The sequence below is a fragment of the Protopterus annectens genome, chromosome 12.part0, assembly GCF_019279795.1.
Source record: "Protopterus annectens isolate FY-2018-M chromosome 12.part0, PAN1.0, whole genome shotgun sequence".
Lineage (NCBI taxonomy): Eukaryota > Metazoa > Chordata > Ceratodontiformes > Protopteridae > Protopterus > Protopterus annectens.
In genome coordinates, this window is record NC_056746.1 from 1,160,856,851 (window position 1) to 1,160,880,050 (window position 23,200).

General features: G+C 43.9%; 1 protein-coding gene across 3 annotated transcripts in view; it reads right to left on the reverse strand.

The window, feature by feature from the left end:
- The window catches only part of CHD6 (chromodomain helicase DNA binding protein 6), a 2,211,516-nt gene that overhangs the window by 1,431,199 nt on the left and 757,117 nt on the right, over window positions 1-23,200 (reverse strand). For all 3 annotated transcript variants that reach the window (XM_044090190.1, XM_044090189.1, XM_044090188.1), the window contains one exon: window positions 17,470-17,613. In XM_044090190.1, coding sequence (XP_043946125.1) covers window positions 17,470-17,613 — 144 coding nt within the window. The remainder of the gene's footprint in view (window positions 1-17,469; window positions 17,614-23,200) is intronic.

A 23,200-nucleotide genomic window follows, 5' to 3' on the forward strand; every position in this document is an offset into this window, starting at 1 on the left:
ATCTGGGTTAAGGCTAGATTCTGAATAAACATCATCCACAATGTCCAACACAGGTGGAATAGCAAGGGGTCTGTGCTGGGGTAGTAAGAGGAACTCTTGGAACCTTTTCTTAGAATCAGAGTAATCCTGGCCTTCCCAGTGGAAATGTTCCCTCATGGTATGTAAGGTTTCCCCAAAAGAGTAGTCTTTTGGGGGAGATGCTGAAGGAATAGACTCTTCAGCATCAGAGTCTTCATAAGGGGGAAAAGAGTACTCCTGTTCCTCAGAAGAATCTGAGGTAATGGAAACCTGGTCAGAGGAAGCCTAGTCCTCCTCCTGTCTAGGCCTTTTGTCGGGTGGGGGATGGGAAAGTACAGTTTTGTACCTACCATAAATGTAGATGTTCGAGTGGTTATACTGCTGCAATCATCACACTTGGGTTATCCTGTCGTCAGGCGGTCCCGCAGTCGGCCGAATCCCAAAGTCCTGGTCCGGCGTCAGTTGTCGTCGCCTCTTCCTTGACGTCAGTGCGACAGGGGTATAAAAGAGACAGCCGACACCATTTTCTTCAGTTTTTCTTGCCCCAGATGTCAGGTGCCCCCAACTAGGAAGGCAATACAATAGCTATGCAACAATACCTTAGTAGATAAACAATAGTACTAGCTGTTAGCAAATACACCACATAGACATGCATCCAATTGATTGATGTACATGGAGTTGTAACTAACACCCTGGTATGTAGAGGGGATGGAGGGAGGGTAACCTGGACTGCAGCAGTATAACCACTCGAACATCTACATTTATGGTAGGTACAAAACTGTACTATGTTCATCGTTCTATACTGCTGCAGTCATCACACTTGGGTAGAATCCCAAAGCTATGGAAGGGTGGCTGGTACTAAACTGGGTTAGGTGATGCTAGGATGCCCTGCAGAACTGCAGTGGCAAAACCAGCTCTGTTTTTTGAGTATAATGGAAAGTGGTAGTGCTTGGTAAAGGTGTGCACTGAACTCCAAGTAGCTGCCTCCAGAATGTCTTTGGTTGGAACCCCTCTGAGAAAGGCTGCTGAGGTTGCAGTAGCCCTGGCAGAATGGGATCTAACATTGACAGGCACTGCCTTCCCATGGTGCGAGTAGCAAAAGCGGATGCAATGTGCTATCCATTTGGAGATGGTCTGTTTTGAAATAGCCTTTCCTTGTGAACCTGCAGCACATGATACAAAGAGTTGGTCATTTTTTTAAAAATCTTTGTCTTATCTAAATAGTAACGTAGCTGTCTGTGAATGTCCAAAGGGTGAAGGAGCCTTTCTCCTTTATTTTGTGGATTAGGATAAAAGGTGGGTAAATGAATGGTCTAATTCAAAGCCACACTGGATACTACCTTGGGCATGAAGGTAGGGTTAGTTCGTAAAGAGACTCTGTCCTGATGGAAAATGATGAAAGGTTCCACTGCCATAAGTGCCTGTAGTTCTGAGACCCTGCGTGCTGAGGTAATAGCCAGTAACAAGGCTGTTTTCCAGGACAAGTACTGTAGTTCTGCTGAGAAGGCTGGTTCGAAAGGAGGCAGTGTTAACTTTTCTAAAACGAAGTTCAGGTCCCAAGTTGGTGTTGGTGGTTTTGTGGGGGGTCTTATATTCTTAGCCCCTCTGAGAAACTGCCTAAGTAAAGGTTGTGAGAAAATTGGAGGATCCGTATTATATTGAGCTGAAATTAAGCATGGATCTTAATGGAGGAGAAGGAAAGGCCTTTGTGTAGCATCTCAGTTAGGTATTGCAGTCATCTCAGTTAGGTATTGCAGTATGTGAGGAATGTTTGTTATCCAGGGATTTTGACCTTTAGCCTGGTGCCATGCACAAAATCTTTTCCACTTGTCTGAGTAAGTCTTCCTGGTGCTGGGCCTCCTGGCCTCCAAAATGACATTCAGGACGTCCTTTGAGAGAAGTGTTGATTGATAATTTAAGGAATTCTCCATGCAGCTAAATTTAAAGTTCTGAGCTGGCTGTGACGGGTTTGAGAGTTTTTCTGAGTCAACAGTAGTGGGAATTGAGGCAAGATCCATGGAGGGCTGTGAGTCAACTTCCTTAGTAATGGGTACCAGTGCTGGCGTGGCCAGTCCGGAGCAATGAGGATCATTTGTGGCCTCTCTGATCTGACCTTCAATAATACCTTGGTCAATAGAGGTAGTGGAGGGAAGGCATAGACTGTCAGCGTTATCCAACTGAATGATAGAGCGTCCACTTTCCAGGCTAGGGAGTGATAAGTCATTGTGCAGAATTTTTGTAATTGGCAATTGTTGGGGGAGGCAAATAGATCTAGGTCTGGACATCCCCATCTTTGAGTTATCATTGAAAATACTTGTGGGTGTAGTCTCCACTCGTGAGAGTCTGCCATATTTCTGCTTAATTCGTCTGCCAATATGTTTTCCTTTCCTGGCAGGAATTGTGCTTGTAGTTGTACTTGGTAGGTCAATGCTGTGTTCCATAAGGTCATAGCCTGTCTGCATAAAGGGTGGGAGTGTGTTCCTCCCTGTTTGTTTATGTACCACATAACTGTGGTGTTGTCTGTCCTTATTAGAAGTTGTCCTGGATGCAAGAGGTCCTTGAAGGCTGTCAGTGCATTTTGCACAGCTAGCATCTCCTTTTGGTTGATGTGAAGATGCATTTGTTTTTCAGACCATTTGCCCTGTACGCACTGTCCTGTCATGTGTGCTCCCCAGGCATAGTCTGAAGAATCTGTTGTCATGGTTTGGTTTGCTGGAGGTAAGACGAAAGGAAGACCCTTGTTTATTTGACATGCTTGAGCCCACCACAGGAACTCTTTTTGAAGGCAGGGAATGATAGGTATACTTGTTTCGAGGCTGTGCCTGTGTTGAGACCATACACTTTTCAGGTACCATTGTAATTTTCTCATATGCAGCTTTGCATATGGGATTAGTTGAATGCATGATGCCATGAACCCAAATGCCTGCAGGATTTTCCTTGCAGTGAGCTGGGTAAAAGTTGCTACCTTTTTGAAGTATTGAGTCTACTGTTTTTGTTTGTCTGGTGTGAGGTAAGCCATCTGGGCCGTTGTATTTAAGCTGGCACCCAGGAATATTATCTGTTGCGAGGGTATTAGTTTTGACTTCTTTTTGTTTACTGTGTACCCTAGGCAACTGAGCAGCTGTGTTACAAAAGCCAGATGCTGTAATAGAATGTCCTTGCTGTCCGCTTGGATCAGGTAGTTGTCCAGATATGGATAAATTTGTATTCCTCGTTATCTGCAATATAAAATTACTGATGCCAGGCATTTCGTAAATACTCTGGGTGCAGTAGATAAGCCAAAGGGCAATGCAGAGAATTGATAATGTGTTGTACCTGCCAAAAATCTGAGGTATCTTCTGCAATCCTGTCTGATAGGGACATGCAGGTATGCCTCTTTGAGGTCCAACGTTACCAGCCAAGACTCCTTGCCCAGCATGGGAAGGAGCTGCTGTAGTGTGAGCATTTTGAATTTGGATACCTCCAGGTATGTGTTCAGAATTGAGAGGTCTAAGATGGGCCTCCAGGCTTTGTCCTTTCTTGGGACTAGAAACAGTCTTGAGTAAAAACCTTGACCTTGCTCCTTTGTAGGTACCTTTTGAATTGCTTTCATATCCATGAGAGCTGAAATATGCGTTTGAGCCTCTGCCCATTGGTTTGGAGGCAGATTTGGCATGCCTCTTATCTGTGGTAAAGTGTGGAAATGAAATCTGTAGCCTCGGGTAATAATGTCCAGAATCCATTTGTCCTTTGTTATGATGCGCCAATTTTGTGGAAATAGAGCCAGTTTTCCTCCCAAAGGTGCTGCCAGGGCAATTTTGCTTGGCAGGCGAAGAGGGAAGTCATTGTGTTTGTTTCCTGAAGGGTTGAGATCTTTCATCTCCACCTCTTTGAGTTGTTGTATGCCATTGCCTAGGCCTGAAAGAACCTTGTGGCTGGCCGCTGCCCTGAAGCCTGTACCTACCTCTTTGGGGTCTGTCTGATGCAGGAAAGGACCAGTTTTTTGATGGCCAGTTTCTGCTGAAACGAGGAGGTTGTACCTGTAAAAAATATTTAACTGTTTGCATAGATTTTGCCTTTTCTTCCATTTTCTTTAAAACTTCCTCTGCTTTGACACCAAATAACACATCTTTCTGCAATGCAGCATCCAATAACTTTGCTTTGACATGTTCTGGTAAGGCTTGTTCTTTAAGCCAAGCATGCCTACTTATTACAGACCCTGTGACAGCTGCTCTACATGAGGCTTCCAATGAATCAAAACCACACTGTAAGGTATGCTTTCCCACCTGTTCTGCTGCATGCAGCAAATCCTGCATCTCTTTAAAATCAAGTTGATCTGTCTGAGGGATCAGTTTTTGCTTTAACTGTGTAATCAAATACTGCTGGTATTTTAGCATGTGGAATTGGCAGTTTAATGCCCTCATGGCCAAAGTGGCAGACGTATACACTTTCTTTCCCCATCTTTCTAATGCTCTGGAATCTCTTTCAGAAGGAAGTGGATTCTTAGCAGTAGAGGCCTTAACCCCTTTGGGACCCTGGGAAATGGTCTCGGGGTCTGCAGTAGGGCTTTTGTATAGAAACTTATGAGTATCAGGAACTCAGTAGTATCTGTCTGGTTAGCTGGTGCTGGAGGTAAGGAATCTGGGTTTAAACATGATTCAGAGAAAACATCATCTAAAATGTCTAAAACTGGAGGAATTGCCAGGGGTCTATGCTGTGGAAGAAGAAGAAACTCACGGAGTCTTTTCTTGGAGTCAGAGTAATCTTGGCCTTCCCAGTGGAAGTGTTCCCTCATGGTGTGTAAAGTTTCCCCAAAAGAGTAGTCTTCAGGGGGGGAGACAGAGGGAATGGACTCTTCAGCATCTGAGTCTTCATAAGGAGGGAAGGAGTAATCCTGGTCATCAGAGTTGCCTGAGGAAATGGATGCTTGGTCAGAGGAAGGATAATCTTCCTCCAGTCTAGGCCTTTTGTCAGGTGGGGGTTGGGATCCCCTGATAAGGGTAATTAAATCCTCAGCCATCTTAAGCATCTGTTTTTTAGGCATAGGTGCCTGGGGGGGTGGGGTGGGGGGTGTCCCCGGTTTTCTAACTTTCAAGGGGGCTTTGAGTTTAGCATAAGGCTTGGCAGAGATAGTTGTTGGTTTGAAAACACCTTCAGAGGCCGAAGGCCTATCCAAAAATTCCGGACCCCCGTTGGGGCTGGCGTCCGAGGAGTGAGGTGGAACCGGTTCCTGAGGCCCAACTGCTTTGGTTTGGGAGGCCGTCAGAATTTCTGAATTTGCGGTAGTCAGGGGCTGCGAAGGTGCCTCGCTTTAAACCGGAGAACCGGCGTCAGGCCTTGCTGAGGCCTCAGTATCTGGACTTGGCCTTGGCTGCCGGTCCTTATCTTTGCGTTTTTTAATCATTGCTGATGTCGGTTGCTCCGACGGCATGCTATAGTTAAATTTTCTGCCAAAATAATGCTGGGCGAATTCTGCCCGAAGCTTAATTGTACATTTGTTGAACATAGCACAAAACCGACAACCAGAGACGTCGTGGTCTGGGCCTAGGCAAGGAATACAATAAGAATGAAAATCCTTATGAGGTATTTGCTTCCCACAAGAAATACAATTATTAACTTTGTCTGACATCAGTCTGGGGCAAGAAAAGTTTCCCCAACGGGGTACTTAGCTTTAGAGAAGACTTCGGGCTGAAACTCGATTCGAAAATTTCAGGAGCTGGCCGACCGGCACTTGTGAACTGCTTCTGCTTCAGGCACCGCACGGCAAGAAAGACTGAAGAAAATGGCGTTGGCTGTCTCTTTTATACCCCTGTCGCACTGATGTCAGGGAAGAGGCGACGACAACCGACGCCGGACCAGGACTTTGGGATTCGGCCGACTGCGGGACCGCCTGACGACAGGATAACCCAAGTGTGATGACTGCAGCAGTATAGCACGATGAACATCCCCTGATTAGGGTAATCAAGTCTTCGGCCATCTTAAGCATCTGTTTCTTAGGCATGGGGCCTTGCACTGGAGACTGCTGTACAGGCTTCCTTACTTTTAATGGAGTTTTCAGTTTTGCAAAGGATTTAATAATAAGTGTAGTCGGTCTGAAGACACCTTCAGCAACTGACCGCCTTTCAACTGCACCGGGATCCCCATCAGCCATGGAGTCGGAAGGGCCTAAAGATAAAGGTTCTGGAGGCCCCGCAATCTCCGCTTGGGAGTCAGATGCAGGCTGGGGTTCTAAATCAGCGGTCATCAGGGGCTGCGTAGGCGCCTCACTGTAAACCAGAGAACCGGCGACTGGCCTAGCAGAGGCCTCGGTGTCTGGTTTGGGTCTCGGCTGCCTGTCCTTATCTTTGTACTTTTTATGCATCCCGGTCGTCGGTTGCTCCGACGGCATGGTTTAATTCAATTTTCTACCAAAATAATGCCGGGCGAAATCAAACTGACGTTTAATAGTTCGTTTGTTAAACCTAGCACAAAACCAACAACCTGTGATGTCGTGGTCTGGGTCTAGGCAAGGGATACAATAAGAATGAAAATCCTTATGAGGTATTTGCTTCCCACAAGAAATGCAATTATTAACTTTTTCTGACATCGGACTGAGGCAAGAAAAGGTTCCCCAACGGGGTACTTAGCTTTGTTGAAGACTTCGGTCTGAAATTCAATTTGAAAATCTCAGGAGTTGGCAGACTGGCACTTGCGAACTGCTTCTGCTTTGGGCACCGCATGGCAAGAAAGACTGGAGAAAATGGTGTCGGCTGCCTCTTTTATACCCCCTGTCGCATTGACATCAGGGAAGAAGCGACAGCAACCGACGACAGACCAAGACTTTGGAACTCGGGCCGACTGCGGGACCGCCTGACGGCAGATAACCCAAGTGTGATGACTGCAGCAGTGTAACAAGATGAACATCCAGACGTTCACACCACATTGTTGGGCTAATTTGTTGTTAAAGTCACTTGATCTTAAAAAGTTGTATGTCGTCAACTGCTTCAGAAAATGCACGTCTGCTGGCTTTGTTGTCTATACCTTTTTTTTTTTTTTTTTTGATAGAAGCCACTTCTGCTACTGAAGTTTAATCATTTGCAACCTGAAGTACTGCAAAACCCACTCCCCCATGTGAATCCCTCCTTCCTGCCCTGCAAAATGTATATAAACTGACAGACATGTATGAAAAGTGGCAGATCATTTCTGATGTTTGGCTGTATTCTTCCTAGAAAATTACCAATAGCGGACTATCTTGCTCTTCTTCTGGAGATCTATTATAAAAAATACTTTGCCATTAAAGGAAGCATTCAGGAAAACATGAAGCACTATGTCACGGAGACAGGAAAGCCTGATCCATGCTGTCCTAAGAAAGGCAAGCACTGATGGTAGCAGTCTTAGCCATCATATCTGCTTTGTAAAGATATAGTGGATTAAGTGAAACTGCACCTTTGATAAAACACTGAGGGTTTTTTCTATAGCTTTCCACTCCTGTGTTCTAGGAAGTGTGGACAGCTTTTCCACTGCCTGCTTTAGTCTGAAAACGAGACCTTCAGTCAACAGCTATGGTCTATTTTTTCAAACCTGTCCACTGCCTTAGTTTATTTTTCTAGCTCATTCACACCTTCAACAATTAAAGGGGTATTACATTCCTGCCTCTGGCCAGTTGGACATCAAATGCCTGGAACTCAGAGTCAAAGTAAATTTAAATATGACAAAAATCATTTAAACTGGATAACAATGCAACTTTTTTGCCTTACTTCTTCAAACTCTTTAAAAATGGGATACAATGCCAGCAATTCAGTATCACAATTAAGTTGAATTGAAACAACAGTGCCATGCATGGTCAAGCCTTTTAAGCTCCAAAGGACTGAATCAGGCAAACAACTAGCACTGCAGGCATGAAGTGGGACACAACATGACTAGCATTCATGGCATGAAAGAGTTAAGGAAAAGAATGGCCAAATGCTGGAGTTTATGAAACGTAAGATAATCAACTAAAAAAATAAAAAGAATGAGATACCATAGCTCTAACTTCACCTGATTTTACATCAGGGGACAAATGGGCATAAGTGCCCTTGTCTAGGGGAATAAATTGGTTTCATGCACAGCCAGGAAGGCAAGGCTCAGTGGCCACCATGAGGGACCAATGTAAGAATGACGTGAAGAGGTCTTCTGACTATACAATATTAAAAGGTGAGACACTTCTGAGAAGAGGAACAAAACACAGTTACTCCACAGAGGACAAAGAAAACTGCAGAATTTTTTCAAAGGAAAGCGCCAAAAGAAAAGCAAGGCTAACAATACTGTCAGTCTCCAGCATAGGAACCTCTGTCCCGCACACTGCAACAGGTGAGGACTCAAGTCACCTGTAGCTAGTACCCACAGATAAAGTCTTGCACCTCTCCTACCTTAAGTACAGAGGAGTAGTAGAAGCAAAACACCGGAGCTGACACCAAATTACATGTTGCTCAAAGCTGGGATGAGGTGGCATGCACTAGGTAGTGAGCAACAAGCACAGAGTCCACCACATGGGCCTAGAACCAACACAGAACTTGACAGTTTAACTGTGTTCTTACACATCTGCTCAGCTATTTTCTAAGACATTCTGAATAGGCAATCAACACCCAGAGCAGGGATATGAAAGGTGGAGGGCCCAAAACATTTCCGCTGACTCCCGCAACCTGACACACTAAAGAAGGCCCTAAATTTTGTATGTGCCGAAACCGGTCTGTGTTCTAAGAACCTAATACTTTTAATAAAGTATTTCATATTATCTAAGGTGCCTTGTATGGTGGTCCTCTTTCTTTGCCTGTTATTCCACTTAAACCCATGTGAATCAGAAGACAAGGAGTGGGAAATCAATCTGCTTCTTAGGGAAGACAATTCTAGTGGTGAAGGAAAGGCGGTTTCTATGTGCTTTGTTTACTTTGATAAGAAGCTAGGACTAAAGCTCAGACCTGGGGGCTCCATGTATCTTGCCTTCTATTTTTTATAGCACTGCTCACAATCTCTGAATAAGTCATCTCTGCTAGTTCTTCTGCTGGACCCTCTTCATTCTTCTTAAGCACCGGGAAAGTACAGTTATGTACACTTACCATAAATGTAGATGTTAGAGTGTCTTCACTGTTGCAGTCATCACTGTAGGGTTCTTCCTGCCGGCAGGCAGCCCTCGGTCGGCCAGAATCCCAAAGTCTGGGTCTGGCGTCGGCTGTGTACTCACCCTCCCTGACGTCAGTGCGACAGGGGTACAAAGCTTCCAGCCGACACCATGTTCTCCAGTTTTTCTTGCCCCAGATGTCAGGTGCCCAAAAGTAAAGGCTAAAAGTAAAACAAAAATGTAACATACAACAAACCCCATACCCTGTAGCAAATATACCTCAGAAAAAGGGTGAAGCAGGGAACCACACCAATAAAAGTATAAGAGGGGACAGGAGGGTGGGTAACCCAGACTGCAACAGTGAAGACACTTGAACATCTACATTTATGGTAAGTGTACACAACTGTACTATGTTCATCGTCGTGTTTCACTGTTGCAGTCATCACTGTAGGGTTGAATCCCAAAGCTGAGATAAAGGGTGGTGGTTATTGAGTAGAAGGGGTGGCTAGAAGGCCTTGCAAGACTGCAGAAGCAAAGCCTGCCCTAGACTTAGAATAAAGAGGGAGATTATAGAGCTTAGAGAAAGTATGCACTGAACTCCAAGTTGCAGCTTCCAAAATATCTTTGGTAGGTACTCCCCTGAGAAAGGCAGCTGAAGTAGCAGCAGCTGTGATAGAGTGAGTCCTAATTTTTCCTGGAATTTGCTTTCCATGATGAGAGTAACAAAATCTGATTCCATGAGCAATCCATTTAGAAATGGTCTATTTTGAAATAGCTTTGCCTTGGGAATTTGCTGCATAAGAAACAAACAGTTGTTCTGTTTTCCTGATATCCTTGATTCTGTCCAGGTAAAAGCGAAGCTGCCTGTGCATGTCCAAAAAATGCAAGATCCTCTCCCACTTATTTTGTGGATTAGGGAAAAAAGTTGGCAGGTGAATAGCTTGGTTTAAAGCCACTTTAGAAACCACTTTAGGCATGAAAGTAGGGTTAGTCCTCAAAGAAACCCTGTCTTGATGAAAAATAATGTAAGGTTCCACAGCCATGAGCGCTTGTAACTCCGAGACTCTCCTGGCTGAAGTTAAAGCCAGTAGGATAACAGTCTTCCATGATAAATACTTTATATCAGATGTGGCAGCAGGCTCAAAAGGAGGCAGAGTAAGTTTTTCCAGGACATAATTGAGGTCCCAGGCAGGAATGGATGGTGTCCTAGGGGGGCCTTAAATTCTTTGCTCCTCTGAGATATTGTTTCAGAAGTGGATGTGAAAAAATTGGAGGATCTGTATTATAATGTGCAGAGATAGCTGAGGCATGTATTTTTATGGAGGAAAAAGATAAACCCTTATGCAACATATCTGTTAGGTAATGTAAAATCAATAGAATATTTGGAATGTGAGGATCTGATTTCTGAGCATGCATCCAGGTGCAAAATCTCTTCCATTTACCTTCATAACATTTCCTAGTGCTAGGCCTTTGGCTTCTAAGAGAACATCCATGACCTGTTTGGAGAGGGTAGGATTAATCATAGACCCTGAATACGCCAGGCTGCCAGGCCGTGAGTTTTGATATGAGAGTGCAGGACCTGGTCCTGATGTTGAGACAAAAGATTTGGAATCTGAGGTAAAATCCAAGGAGGTTCCTGGGATAGATTTATCAGTGCTGAGTACCAAAATTGTCGAGGCCAATTCGGGGCCAGTAAGATCAACTTTGGTTTGTCCTGTTTTATTTTTAATAACACCCTTGGTAGAAGAGGTAGTGGTGGAAAGGCATACACAGAGAGGTTCCTCCAAATGAATGAGAGAGCATCCACTTTCCATGCTAGCTTGTGATATGTCCTTGTGCAAAAAGTCTGTAACTGGTAGTTGTGGGGAGATGCAAATAGATCTATGTCCGGGCATTCCCAGGCTTCTGTAATCATCTTGAATATTTGGGTGTCTAGCATCCACTCGTGTGGGTCTGACAGGTTCCTGCTCAGGCTGTCTGCCAGAGTGTTTTGTTTCCCTGGCAGGAATTGAGCTTGTAGGTCCACTTTGCTAGCTAGTGCTGTGTTCCATAGAATCATGGCTAGTCTGCAAAGGGGGTAGGAGTGTGAATCCCCTTGCTTGGTTATGTACCACATAACTGTGGTGTTGTCTGTCCGTATCAGTAGCTGCCCTGGCTGTAAAAGATCCCTGAAAGCCAAGAGGGCATTCTGCGCAACTAACATCTCTTTTAAATTGATATGTAGATGCTTCTGATCCTCTGTCCAAAAACCTTGCAGGCCTTTCCCCTGCAAGTGGGCTCCCCATGCATAATCCGAGGTGTCCGTGGTTATCACTTGGTAGGCTGGAGGTAGACTGAAGGCTTTCCCTTTGTTGTGAAGACATGCCATGGCCCACCAATGGAATTCCTTTTGCAGCCAAGGCAAGACAGCAATCTCTGTTTCTAGACTGTGACAATGCTGGGACCATACGCTTTTTAGGTACCATTGTATCTTCCTCATATGCAGTCTTGCATGTGGTATGAGTAGTATGCAGGAAGCCATGTAACCCAAAGCCTGCAGGAATTTCCTTGCAGTTAGCTGAGACATTAACGCCAGGCTTTTGAAAGTTGAAGCCAGCTGTAGTTGTTTTTCTGATGTCAGGAATGCCATCTGGGTTGTTGTGTTTAAGAGAGCACCCAGGAAAATTATCTGTTGAGTGGGTGTCAAATTTGACTTTTCTACGTTCACAGTGAATCCCAGGTACTTGAGTAGATTCTGAACAAATTCCAGGTGCTGGAGTAAAATGTCCTTGCTGTCTGCTTGAATAAGGCAGTCGTCCAGATAAGGGTAAATTTGAATTCCCTTGAGTCTGTAGTAAGCTACTACTGGTGCCAGGCACTTGGTAAAGATCCTGGGCGCAGTAGACAAGCCAAAGGGCAGTGCAGAGAATTGGTAATGTTTCGAGCCTGCCTTGAACCTGAGGTATCTTCTGCACTCCTGTCTGATAGGAATGTGCAGGTAAGCCTCCTTTAAATCCAATGTCACCATCCATGCATTTTTGCTCAACATTGGCAGGAGCTGCTGCAGAGTAAGCATCTTGAACTTTGGTATCTCTAGGAAAGTATTTAAGACTGACAGATACAGGATGGGTCTCCAAGTATTTTGCTTTCTGGAAACTAGAAAGAGTCTTGAATAAAAGCCTTGTCCCGTCTCTGAATTTGGAACCAGTTCTATGGCCCTCATAGCCATGAGGGACCTCACCTGTTTTAATGCCTCTGCCCATTGAGTTTTTGGTAGGTCTGGCCATCCGTTTGGTTTTGGTAAGGTGTGAAAGTGGAATTTGTAACCTCTTAAAACTACATCCAGAACCCACTTGTCTTGGGTTATGCAAGTCCAATTTCGGTGAAAAAGAGAAAGTTTTCCTCCCAGAGGAGCTTCCAGGAGAGAGGTTCCTGGAGCCATGCAGGGGGAGTCATTGAGCCTGTTTCCTATAAGGTTGAGACCTATCTTCTCCACCCCTGGGGGTGGAAGCACTCCACTGTCTAGGTCTATAAGAGGTCTGTGCTTGGGCCCTCCCTCTGGGGCACCTATATCTACCCCTCTGAGGCCTGTCCGAGCTGGGAAAGGACCAATTTTTAGCTGGCCAATTTCTGCTAAATCTAAGAGGCTGAACTTGTAAGAAATCCTTAACAGTTTGCATGGATTTTGCCTTATCCTCCATTTTCTTTATAACCTCTTCAGCCTTAGACCCAAACAAAACATTATGTTGAACAGGAGCATCCAGTAACTTTGCTTTCACTTGATCAGGCAAATTTTGTTCCTTTAACCAAGCATGCCTTCTAATGACAGTGCCAGTGGCAGCCGCCCTGCAAGAGGTCCCCAAAGCATCAAAACCACAGTGTTATGTTTCCCCACCTGCTCAGTAGCATGCATCAAATCATGTAATTCCTTATTGTCTGCACATGCAGAAATGGTACCCAGTTTTTGTTTCATAACAGACAAAAGGTATTGCTGATATTTCAACATATGAAATTGACAATTTAAAGCCCTAATAGATAAAGTAGCAGAAGTGTACACTTTTTTGCCCCATCTCTCCAAAGCTCTAGAATCCTTATCTGATGGAATAGGGTTCTTAGCAGTGGCGGCCTTAACACCCTTAGGACCCTGAGAAATGGTTTCTGGATCAGCAGTAGGATTTTTATAGAGAAACTGGTGGGAGTCAGGGACTCTGTAATATCTATCAGGCTTAGCAGGGGCCAGAGGAAAGGAGTCAGGAGTTAAATTAGACTCAGAAAAGACATCATCCACAATATCCAAAATAGGAGGAATAGCCAGGGGTCTGTGTTGGGGAAGAAGAAGGAAATCCCTAAGCCTTCTCTTAGATTCAGAGTACTCCTGTCCTTCCCAGTGAAAATGCTCCCTCATGTCATGTAAAGTTTCCCCAAAAGAATAATCCTCAGGAGGAGAAACTGAAGGAATGGATTCCTCAGCATCAGAATCCTCATAAGGAGGGAAAGTATAATCCTGTTCAGAGGAAGACACTGAAGAGATAGATGCCTGATCAGAGGATTCATAATCCAATTCTTGTCTTGGCCTTTTGTCTGGAGGGGGATGAGAACCCCTAATCATAGTTAGCAAGTCCAACGCCATTTTAAGCATTTGTTTTTGAGTTTTAGGTCCCGGATCAGAGGAGGCCTGGGCTTGAGTCTCTGTTTTAGAAGGAGTTTTTGCCTTTGTCTTTGCCTTTACCTGAAGCTGCGTAGGCCTGAAAACCCCCTCGGAAGTCGGTACCTGCACAGTGGCTCCGGACCCATCCGAGGGAGCATTATCCGAAGGTCCTGCACCTGGAGTATTTGATGGCCTAGTTGGCTCCTCATGGGAGTCCGTTTTGGCAAGCGGTTCTGTAATGGCCGACGACAGGGGCTGCGAAAGCGCCTCACTCATGACGGCTGAACCTGCAGCTGGCTCTGATTGTAAACTGTCGTCTGATTTGGACCTCGGAGGCCTATCTTTATCCTTGCGCCTTTTATGAACTCCGGTAGTCGGAAGAGTGTCTGACGACATGTTATAATTAAATCGCCTCCCAAAGTAATGAAAGGCAAAATCGTATCTCCGTTTAATAGTACGTTGATTAAATCTAGCACAAAACCGACAACTAGCTACGTCGTGGTCAGGGCCTAGACAAGGAATAAAGTAAGAGTGAAAATCCTTATGAGGTATTTGCTTCCCACATGAAATACAATTATTAACTTTTTCTGACATCGGTCTGGAGCAAGAAAAAAGTTTCCCCAATGGGGTACTTAGCTTTGAAAAGAAGAATGTCTTCGGTATGAAGCACCAAAAATAACAGGAGTCAACCGACCGGCACTAGAGAACTGCTTCCACCGCGCGCCAAGAAAGACTGGAGAACATGGCGTCAGCTGGAAGCTTTGTACCCCTGGCTCACTGACATCAGGGAGGGTGAGTACACAGCCGATGCCGGACCCAGACATTGGGATTCTGGCCGACCGAGGGCTGCCTGCCGGCAGGAAGAACCCTACAGTGATGACTGCAACAATGAAACACGATGAACATCTACTTAAAGTCAGTGCTCTCCTCCATCAATGCTGGGGCGGTGTAATGCTGAAAGCAACTGACCCTGTGATATGGCACCAACATAAAAAGGTAGCACTTGTATTAGTAATGACTTGATCTAGTGACACAAGATGTGAGCAAAAGAAGAGGCTGCATTTTTCAGGTAATAAAGGCAAAAACTCTGTAATAACAGCTGTTAGAAAGCAAACAACCAGTGTGACAGCTGAAAAGAACTGCATGTCATGCAGAAATATGTATCCCTTGGAGTTGGTTCGGGGGACATTATGCAATAGATAAAAGGGGTACAAATCCTTAGTGTGTGAGGCCTCAAACTTTTTAAAAGCTGGGTTAGGAGAGACAGAAGGCCTCAAGCTTTTTAAAAGCTGGGTTAGGAGAGACAGAAGGAAGTAGGCAAATATTTCAACCTACTGCAGAGTGTTCCTTGAAGTAAAATCTGGGCCATGTAATATGATCTGAGCAGCCCAAAAGCCAAAGAAAAGCTACACCATACCTCTTCTTTTTATACTTGGTCATGGAATGGCATCGGTTATTAGGGGCAAATTACATCAGATGCTGTGGGCCTTGCAACTTTTTTAATGGTTTTATTTTCCACTGTATATCAACTGTCAGTCTTCCCACAAATGATCAATCCATCTCATTCCCCTTGAGGACAGAACCAGTCTCAGCAGACTACCAGCCAAAGCCAGCTTATCAGGGTTTTCCCAGCATAAAAATAACACCCTACCCAATTAGATACATTACATGTACACCCACCTGCACAATGTTCGGACATTGCTTCCCCTCCATAAGGGATGTGGCACACCCCTGTACATGTCCCCCAAAAGGTTACTGCTGAGCACAGCTGGCCACAACCAACTTTTAGGCCACAGCTCATGCGCTGCCTGCTGTACTCTCACTTCAGTGTACGAGTCAGAGTTGCAGTAAACCAATTTAACTTCCTCCACTCCCTGATGGGGAAGGCAACACTGGCTTCTCATGCCATCTCCACTCCCTGGCTGGCTCCTCAACTACCCATACTGATAATAAACCTGGGTCATCAGGATTATAGTCACAGTTTTAGCCCTCTTATCACACAGCCAACAGGGACCTTTCATGTTTGTATTGGTTAGGGAAAAAGAAAATCAGTCTGCTTTAGCATTCTTCACAAACAGTATGGACAACAGAATTCACCTTTTCTGGGAGCTGACTGACTACAGTCCCATTTAATTTTAGGCTGCATAAACAGAATTCATCAGAAGCAGTCCAGATGGAAAGATGATTACGATTTTTTGCATCTTCTTGTTAAGAATTTAGCCTCCACTTAGTAGTAGGGCAAGGATGTGCTGACTGGTCCAAAGGTTTCTATCATCCTGACTTTGTCCCTAAACAAGGGGGCCTGTGGAATTAGGTTAGCAGGGGAAGATGTTCCATTACCATTGACTCCATAGTCTCTGTAGATAAAAATGACTATGAATGGCAAAAGGTACTCACACTCAACTATTACTAGGGAGTACAAGATGGGAAGAGACCCAGAAATGAGGCACAAAAGACTGAGTAAACATGGAACATGCACTTGGGGAAATGGAATAGCTGAGGCCTGTAGAAGTGGATCTAGTCTCCAGGATGCCTGTCACTGTATGGATGACAATCCAAGCCTGGTATCAGAAAACCCTTGATAACAAAATTCTCTACTCACCTACTGCAAAGTACTCTCACATATACACAGTCAGCTTCCAATCAATTAAGAAACAGTTTCAAAGATTGACTCAAAAGGAGGTATGATGGAGTATGGTGCAAGTCCAGCAGATGCCCTCACTGGAGGGGAAATCCTGGACTCTGACCAGCAAGAGTGAATCTATAAATTCTAGGAGCAGGCCTACGAATGAAACCTCTGGGCACTAGTATTGGGCTCTACATTTGCCAATGACATGCCCGAAAGGCAGGATACAGTGTCAGCAACATACACCTGGAGTTCATTTTCAGGAAGAGGGACAAAGCAGCAGCTCCCTTGCTACAGCGTCCATAGTTCAGATAATGAAATGATCACATACACTCAGTGTGCTACCTCACTCTGGAGGTGGATGTGGCCAAGGAAAGGAAAACTGCCTCTGACAAGCAATGTACCTCAAAGAAGAGATACACATGCAAGACTCTGGCATGGACTGCTAATATATTAACACCTACTACTGGTTGGTCTGATGTCAAGACTGGCAGCCTGTCACTATTCATGTATGTGTGCATGCTTTTTCTTAAGGGAAGGATTTAACAGGTGGTGGAGGCATCAAATAATGCTGGTAAAGCAGAGGCAGCTAGGAGAGAGTATGACTGAAGAAGATATAAGGCAAAGCCACTGACAATCTTGCTTCCATACATGGTTACCAAATGAGCACCTAACCAGGTCTGTTACCTGCTGAGACAACCACTAGGAGATCTGGACAATGTGAATGGTGTGGGGGGATGGTACTGCGGAGGAGAGGACAGTTCTTAAAACTATGGGCAGGGAAAGCCACCATGAGCATTAAGGGGTAGCATTCCCAAACACACACACACACACACACACACACACACACACACACACACACACACACACACACACACACACACACACACACGTTCTCATTTACAACAGACACTGAGCACTAGGGAATGACAACTCCATTGGCTGAAGTCACTTCAGAAGTACTTTGAAGAATGATTTAGGATCACAGTGAACCTGCTGAAGTGTTGAAAATTAAATGCATCTCTGTTCAATGGATAATCAGTTAATGAATCAAAGTTCATAACCTGCGCAAAATAAAAATTCTGATTTATCTACAAGGACAATACATGTTTAAAAAAATAGCAAAATGATCTGCTTTATTACCTGCTCATCTGTCTTAAGGTCCCCAAATTCTTCTAAGAAAGCAGTCTCTGAAGGAAACTGGTTGGGCTCCAGAAAGTTTAATAAACTAAAGAGCTCCTCTACTGAATTCTGCAAAGGAGTTCCTGTGAGTAGCACCTTATGCTCCTAAGAAAAGAAGAAACACAAAAGAAGCTGTTACTCTTTAATAAGTAAAAAAAAACAAAAAAAAAAACAATCCATGCTTATGGTAATTTGTTAAATGGGTAAGTTGGCTGGTCCAAGAACACTTTCAGTTATGACTCATGCTAAGGGAAAAGAAAGACCATTCCAAAATAATTTACACTACATATCGATAGTCATTGAAAATATATTAAAATATGTTGGACAAAGCTAATCTACACTTCATTGAGGCTGTACAAAAAGATTCATAATCAAAAATAACAGAATCAAGTTATTTACGCACACACCCGCGCACACACGCACACACTAATACTGAGAGAGAGAGAGAGAATGTGAAAATCAAACAAGACAGAAGAATAAACTGGATACATATCCATAAAAAGGTTTCAGGAAGCATGGTTTTTCAAATTGTAAACAGCAATGCAGAAAAACATCCTGACAGCACTTGTACAGAGCGAAACTTTTAAGCTGACAAACAGTGACCTTTGACTCTGGTGAGGGAATACCATGAAATAGATTAAGTGCCTCTGACCTATGAGTACCATGAGAGTAAGATAGTTTAAGGCAAAGGAGAGAAAAGCTAAAGTTGGGAGTAACAGTCTGCATGAAAAGAAGACCAGCAGCAATGTTCTCTGTAAAACTGATGTTGCTACTGGAAAGTTCTACACCCAGCCCCACAATGATAGACCTGGTAATCAGTTGCTAAGCCCACCCACACATGCAAGTCCCCGGACAACAGGGAGTGCAATCAAATCCCAATTGCAGGTAGACATCATAATCAGAAACAAACAAACCCATTATGCTGACTGACCAGGAAGTAATAAACCCTTTCCAACTTGTGAATCCTTGTGACCATATGGAGTCGGAGGACCATGTTTCACCTCCTAAATGAATATACATATACATCTCATCTCTGAAGAAGTCTCCGAAGGGAGACGAAAGCGCTAAGATTTTTTGTTTTATTTGTTTGGTGTGAAAATAAATCGATTATATAACTTCGCTGGTGGACTCTATCCTTTTGGAATTGTGTGGGAGGAAGACCGTTATTGTTCGTGGAACAAGTTTTTGTTACATCCATATAGCTATTATATCTATATATATACATATATATATATATATATATATATATATATATATATATATATATATATATATATATATATATATATATATATATATATATATATATGTATGTATAGACACACACACACACACACACACACACACACACACACACACACACACACACACACACACACACTGCATGAACATCAAAAGCATGCTTCACATTTGGCCACCTGTGGTCCAAAACAATCCCACCTCCAAAATGTCAAGCAACATACAAAGCACAAGACTGATTTAGCATACACTTACTCTCAATAATCAAGAAATATACTCAAAGAACATTCATTTGATGCCACATCTTACAGTTGTTGTGTTTAATGTGTTAACCTGTAAAGCAAAAGCCTCGACACTGCAAACAACAATCATTATCATGACACCTGGATTCTAAAACAAACATGGAGTCCTTCCTCACAGTTTTATTCTCCTCCAGACCTTCAACAATGTACTAAAAAGCTCCATACAATTTATGTAAATTCAGGCAATACTGTTCAACTTACAGTACTCATGTATTATCACTCATTCCATGGAATGGCATTACCGCCCAAAAAAGAGGAGTCTGCTTTATTACCTGCTACTACGCTGCTTAATCATTCAAAGTTAATCATTCATTCAATCATTTCATGTAGACACAACCACAAGTCAGTGTACTTAAAAGTACTTTCCACCCTGAGGGGGAGGGACACAGTTAGTGGACGGCTTTGTCGCATAAGCAGTCTATACTAATATGTGCATACGCACTTGGCACTCAAACAACATGTCTCCTTAAAGGGTGAAAGAGATTTTACTCTAAGGAATAACCATAACACAATGCTCTTATGGACTCTTAAAGGTGACTGCAAACTAAAACAGAAAGCAGAATAAAAGTCTAAAAATGTCACATCCATTGTTGTATTAGCCACATTTAAGTAAACTCACCCTGGCAAGAAGTTCATAGGTGCGTACTAGGCTAATGGCCCTGGGGCCTTTACAAGCCTAGCCATAGGATTACCCTGGCATAGTGCAACCCGACCTTAGTTCCCAGTGCCTCTGTTGAGTAGAGCCACTAGAGTTATCACCATCCACTCATCAAGATTTGTCTTGAAGAGGGTCAGCGAGGTGCAGTGCTGGACATGTATGGGAAGTCTGTTTCATAGCAAGGGCAGTCTCTGAGTTATGAACCTGTCCCTCCAGCATGTTCTGTTAATTGTGGTAATGAGGTTGAGGTCTCTGGAGCATGTGGTGCGGAGGGAATGGGACTTCTTTAGATGTAGCATTTCTAACAGAGCTGGGTCAGACATGGATTTGTAAGTCACGCAGAGATCGCCTCTAAGTAGGCGATATGAGACAGAGAATAGTTGGGAGTTTTTTTGAGTCTATCCATATAGGACAAGTGTTTAAGGCCTAGGATCCTCTTTGTGAGGTACTTTTGCAGCCTCTCCAGTTGTTGCAGGTGTCTAGTGAGGCACATGCCAAATGGGGCATTGTACTCTATGACTGGCCTAATGAGGGAAGAGTAAAGGGAGACAATGGCCTCTTTCTTCCTGGATGCAAAACCGTTAGTAATGAGATGTGCCACACAGAAGGACTTTGACCACAGTGGCAATGTGATGATCAAGAGAGGTTGCTGTCAAACTGTGTTGCCAGATCTCTTATAACGTCTTTCTGTGTTCAGTGGACTGCCATCAATGTGGTAATTCATGGGAACCGGGTTTTTCCCAAAGGGGATGACAACACATTTTTTGGCATTGAGCTTAAGGCCATGGTTCTGACACCAGTCGTTGGGTCTCAGTGAAGCCATTCTGTAAGATGTCAACATCACTTAATAGCTCCCAACTTGCAATCTTCTGCGAACTTTGTCAGCCAGAGTCCCTTTGTGTTGGCTTAGACTTCAGAGAAGTAGATACCAAACATGAGAGGACCCAGGACCGAACCCTGTGGGACTCTACTCATGATTAGTCAGCAATCCGACTTGGAATCTGCTACTTTCATACTACGAGTTCTATCTGGGAGTCAGTTTGCAACCCACCTAGTGATATAGGGGTTGATGTCAAGCTTACTGAGTTTTTCTATAATTCCTGAGTGGGGAATGGTATCAAAAGCCTTGGCTAGATCAAGGTAGACTGTATGAACCACCTTACCTTCATCCACAGCTCTGGTGACTGAATCAAAGAAGTTGACCAAGTTGAGCAGGCATGATCTACCCTTCACAAAACCAAACTGTGTGGGATCCAGAGTTTGGAGATTCCCTATATCCTTGTTTATTAGGTCCATGATGATGCATTCCATAGCTCTGCATATCAGACTATACGGGCTAATGGGGTGATGATAGTTCCCAGCGTCTGTCGTCGCTCCTCCTTTGTGGAGAAGGATGACTGTAGCAGCGTGCCACTCGGTAGGGACAAAGCCTGAGGTGAGGCTGTGATTGAACAGGGCACACAGCTGAGATGCCAGTTCACTATGTAGTTCATATAGAACACAACCAGGGATACTGTCAGGTCCCATAGAAGCTGTATTCTTGGCCTTGGGCAGTGCTGTTTTAACCTGTGCAGCAGTAATACTGGGTGCCTGGTAATCCACTGGTATTGTGATTGTTCCTTGGGGGGGGGGGGGGGGGGGGAGTTTGCTCTCATTTTTATCTGAAAGTTCCTAAATAATGGAATCTATGGCTTATAGTGCTAGCAAAACCTCAAAAGACACAATGATCAAGAAATGGGATGTAATGTATTTCAAAGTGTTAAAACTGGCACTATAAAGAGTTTGTCATACAGTTGGTAGAAATGGTTTGATCAGGATTTCATTCCTCTTCAGCATCTTTTTTTTTTTTTTTTTGCATAAAGTCCAACAGAGGCTGCAAAAAGGTAACTAGGAAACCGCTACTAGTCTTTAAAGTAGCAGATAAGTAGCTGAGTACATGCACAGCACTTAGAGGATGCAAGTTTTCCCGATCGCTCAGAGCTGTACGGTCAGTATTATGGTGAAAATGAAATGCTATATTGTTTGTTGCATGTGCAACTGACACTATTAGCTTCTCAAAAGTTCTATCCTTATACTGATAGTAGTAGAGACGACAAAACAAGACAAAAGGATTGTTTGGGTAAAGCAATGAAGGGCAATGTTCAACACACATAAAAATTATCTAATGGCAAAAATGCTGAAGGGTCTAAATCAATTACAGAAGTGTTGTCCGTGAAAATGTTAGTGTTGTACTAGAAGGAAAGTAGAGTTGTGTACGCTTACCATAAATGTAGATGTTCGAGTGTATTCACTGTTGCAATCATTACACTTGGGTTATCCTGCTGGCAGGCTACCCTCAGTCGGCCTGAGTTCCAAAGTCTAGGTCCGGCGTCGGCTGCTGTCGCCTCTTCCCTGACGTCAGAGTGCCAGGGGTATAAAAGATGCAGCTGACGCCATTTTTCTTCAGTTTTTCTTGCCCCAAATGTCAGGTGCCCCCAAAAGGGTAGGCTAAAAATATGCCAATAAAACATGCATGCACCAAAATATATATGTTATACCTTCATCTACAAACAAATACACCACAGAGGTTGTATAGATTAGAGAAGTGCAGATAAGTTCCAGCAAAGATAAGGGGGGTGTAGGGTGGGTAACCTGGACTGCAACAGTGAATACACTCAAACATCTACATTTATGGTAAGTGTACACAACTGTACTATGTTCTTCGTGTTTCACTGTTGCAGTCATTACACTTGGGTTGAATCCCAAAGCTATAGTTGGGATGCTGGAGCTAAATAGCATTGGGAGTGGCTATGAGGCCCTGAAAAACTGCAGTGGCAAAGCCTGCCCTGGATTTAGAGTAGAGTGGTAAATGATCGTGCTTTGTAAAGGTGTGCACTGAACTCCAGGTAGCAGCCTCTAAAATGTTTTGGTTGGTAGTCCCCTGAGGAAGGCTGCTGAAGTGGCTGCTGCTCTTGTTGAATGTGGCCTAATGCCCTAAGGCACTGGCTTGCCATGTTGTGAATAGCAGAAACAAATGCAGTGGTCTATCCACTTTGAAATAGTCTGCTTAGAGATGGCCTTTCCTAGTGATCCTGCGGCATATGCCATTAGTAGTTGCTCAGTCTTTCTGAAAGCTTTGGTTCTGATCAAATAGAAGCGTAGCTGTCTGTATATGTCCAAAGAATGCAGAATTCTCCCCCCCTTATTCTGTGGGTTTGGATAAAAAGTAGGCAGATGAATAGTTTGGTTAAGGGCCACACTGGAGACTACCTTAGACATAAATGTCGGTTTGGTCCTCAGAGAAACTCTGTCTGGATAAAAAATGATAAAAGGTTCCACAGCCATGAGTGCCTGTAGCTCCGAGACTCATCTTGCAGAGGTCAGTGCTAGGAGCAGAGCTGTTTTCCAAGATAAAAATTTGATTATCAGCTGTAGCGGATGGCTCAAAAGGGAGCAGAGCGAGTTTTTCCAAAACATAATTGAGGTCCCATGCAGGTACTGGTGATCTCCTTGG